Source organism: Cenococcum geophilum, assembly GCF_001692895.1.
Source record: "Cenococcum geophilum 1.58 unplaced genomic scaffold K441scaffold_7, whole genome shotgun sequence".
NCBI classification, from domain to species: Eukaryota; Fungi; Ascomycota; class Dothideomycetes; order Gloniales; family Gloniaceae; genus Cenococcum; species Cenococcum geophilum.
Window position 1 is genome coordinate 216,862 of NW_027137565.1, and position 3,506 is coordinate 220,367.

The 3,506-nt window shown below is 45.0% G+C and overlaps 1 protein-coding gene across 1 annotated transcript; it reads right to left on the reverse strand.

Moving 5' to 3' along the window:
• Positions 1–279: 279 nt before the first annotated feature.
• K441DRAFT_316133 (uncharacterized protein) lies at positions 280–2,096 on the reverse strand. The gene is made up of 4 exons (XM_067641138.1): positions 1,314–2,096; positions 1,024–1,254; positions 525–848; positions 280–452 (listed from the first exon to the last, which is right to left on the reverse strand). Exons 1-4 carry the CDS (start codon positions 1,827–1,829, stop codon positions 366–368), a joined length of 1,158 nt encoding a protein of 385 aa, XP_067507729.1. The 5' UTR covers positions 1,830–2,096; the 3' UTR covers positions 280–365.
• Positions 2,097–3,506: the final 1,410 nt, after the last annotated feature.

Sequence of the window (3,506 nt, forward strand, 5' to 3'; positions counted from 1 at the left end):
GTCGAAGTAATGGGCGAGCTTTCGGATGGCGCAGGCGTCGGATAGTCTGAGATATCCTGCTCATAGTTCGCACTGCTAATGACGGGTGACTCTGTGGTGGACGACATGTGGGGATGTCTTGATCTCCGATCTCCGGATTTGGCTTCAGGTGGATGACTTGTATCACCGACCGGGGGAAGGACGGTGCTACCATCTTTTACGGTGATAGTGTCGTTCGCCAAAACTAACTTGGTCGAGCAGTCGTTGACCAATAGCTCACCTAGTAAGGAAAATGTCGCATTTGTTTCTGAAGGTAGTGATCTTTTGGTCAATGGGCACCAGTCAGGCTTGACGTTCAGACCGCTTCTGTATCTGAGGAAGTGGTCTCACATGCGGGCTTGTTGATCCGGCGTGAAGGCTAACAGAGATGTCTCCAGGTTTTCTACACTTTTTTGACCTCTGCAGGAGGAATACTGGGAAACAGGGTAAAAAGGTCAGCGCTCAATGAATGATACGACATGAAATGTATAAATGGGTGGACTAACACTCATCCAATTTTTAATCATAAGACGTTCGTTAGTCTTCGAATTGCAGAGCTTCTGCTTGCAGCTGTACACGTCGCCTGACTCGTCAGAAGTAAATATTTTGTTGGATGTCCAAGCGGTGCCCATGAGCCCATCGTCGGTAATGCAGTCGGTATCGCCGAAGGTATGAAGCGAGCCCATCCAATGTCCCGTTTCGTGTATCGCGGTGTCTCCCTTCGGAAAAGGAAATTTTGGAGATGCGGTAGTTTTAAAACCACGCAACCATTTTAATGCTAAGATAATGCCGTCTTTGTTGAAATTTCTCTCACATGGAAAACCGGCGTACTAGAAGGGTTGAGAGTCAACTGACATCCGATACAGCGAGTTCCTCCTCCCTTGCACACGGTTTCGAAAAGTTCCGTGCTAGCAGGGAGGAATGGTAATTGCAGAACATAACTGAAAAGACATGGAAGATAGCGCTATAGCTACACTCAAGATAGGAATTGGTAGATGGACTTACCCCTTTCAACTCCTGCGGTTTCTCCCCTTCCCCCCTTAGTACAACAAGGGTGTCAACGATCCAAATATTTAGGACGTCTGGGCCGGGAATCCGTGTTTCAATGAAGAACAAGTCATTCGTTGGAGCGTGTTTCACATGCTTCGAGAACTTGTCGTCCTCCCAATAGTAGACGTGTGACCGGAGGTGTAAGAAGATCCTTTGAGCATTGAAGACATAATTCATATGTTTCAACTGAATACTAAGACTTAGTCCAAATCCTAATAGAAGAGCAGCATCATTCTTGTGGTTACCTGGTTTCGTACTCTTATATCCAGGTTCGATGGGATTGCTTTGCCTGTCTGACCGACATAATGCACATATACATCGATGTTAAGGCTCGTCGGAGTACAGGGGCGTAGATCCGGCATAGGGGGTCGACCTCCGCCACCGAAGATATGGCTGAGCACATTATACCGTTTCCTCAGCGGACCGAGCTCAGTTTCGTTCGGGCAGAAAGGTATAACGGGAGGCGTTACGGACTCCCCATGATCCGGTGTTGGTGGTGGATAATTGGTGATAATGTCCGCGAATAGTTGAAGCTGCAGAGCCTGACTGTCGATGAGTTCTTCTGTTGTTAGGTTTTCAACTGGGGCTGATATGACATCAAATCCGTAGATGTGGTCGTCCTCCTCCGGCACCGCTTCCTCTACGAAGTTAGTGGTAAAGGTTTCAAGAGAGGATATTTCTTCATCAGGTGCTTCAGATTCATAGGTAGATGCAATTTTGGCAAGAAAGCCAATCCATAAGAAGCATGAAGTTAAGTGCATGACGACGGCACACCTATACAAAGGTCGAAGGGAAGTGCTCGGTATTTCTGCTGGCTCCCAACGATGTAAATTTATTGGCGGAGAGACAGGGCGATATAGCACACATGCATCGCCCCAAAACGGAGAGGCGGATGCTTGTGTTAAGTAGCATCTCCTCACATCGCTTTACCCAGCCCAGCCCAAACTCCAACCAAGACAAGATGGGCCAAGCATGAATCCTCCACAATGGGACAACGCTCATTCAATGCTCGGTTGGCCACTAGATGTTTCATGAGGAAGCTTTCGACGGGGCACATCTACCAACACCACAGTGAGCTGAAACGAGTTCAGAAATGCCATCTGTACCGATCTTAGGAGTAGTCCCAAGTCTGCAGACATTTGATTTGCCAAGGATGTGCAGAAGCAAGAGCGACATGATTGCAATACGGTGAAGGAGGGCTGAAGTTTGCAGCTTGTGCGTTGGCAGAGCTGTAGAACTGGTGAGAAAAAGGAGCCACGATCGCCTAACCCAATGGCAGAAGTTCTGTGATATGGTCAGCGGGTCAATTTGTCATTATCAGATTTCTCGACTGAACCCTTTGGGGGACAGTGTAGCGGTCTAACAGCACTGGGTATGGAAAACTTGTTGGTTTGTCTGTGTTGAGCCGGAATTTTCAGCTTCGACTCAGCGTGGTTTTCAATATTAATACTGCCAATAATTTACCTCAGCGAGCTCAGACGTGAATTTGATTGGAGCGGATATTCCTTCGGCCCGTCAACAAGTTGACTAACATCCACCAAAATCACGTCTGAGAGCGTTTGGCGAGTTTTGTTAAAAGCATAAGCAAAAATCTTAGTTTTGGCAATTTTATAAGGGGATTTCCTCCATAATATAATAAAATAAAGTCTCTAAAAGTTAATACATAAATTTTAGGGCGCTACTTTATATATTAAAGGGCTTTAAATTGCATTATCCCCTCCCGAATCTAAGATTAATTTCGTTAAAGTTAAAATTCCTATTATTAAAAGCATAAGCACTTTTTGTATAGGCCCGTACGGGCCTATATAAAAATATAAAAAGCCTAAAATCTCATAATCTATAGAGCTTAATCTCCTAAGTAATTTAATATAATTTTTACCTTAAAATATGTTATGGGGATGTTGATTAATTTTGTTAGGGTTTGTGAGTTTTCCTTACTAAAAGTGCTTATGTTTCCATATAAATCTCGCCAAAGTACCTCAGACTAAGAAATCGATCAAATATCCGAAGGAGATTAGCGCGCCAGCGCAATCGATTTCTTAGTCTAAGCTTCTGAGGTAAGCCAATAATATTGATCAATATTGTTACTAATCAATATTGGCGAGTATTGGCGAGTATTGGCGATATTTGTAATATTTGCAGATCTTCTTGGCACCCCATCAAATTTTGGCCCTGCTAGTTGTATACCCTCTTCCTAGTATATAGCTTTTAGCGTTCTATCTAGATCGTGCTAATAGACTACTAGAGTAAACGCAGAGACGTACGTACGGCTGCGCAGCGCCGGCGCTGCGACGTGGTGGTGCGAAGAAGTCTTTACTGGGAGGGTGAGCCCTAGCGGAGGCCTACGAGCACTACTACGTCTTTTTATATAAGTCTAGTATACTTAAACCACGGCATCTAAACCAGCGTTACCCCTTTCTCCCTTTCGTACGGTATAT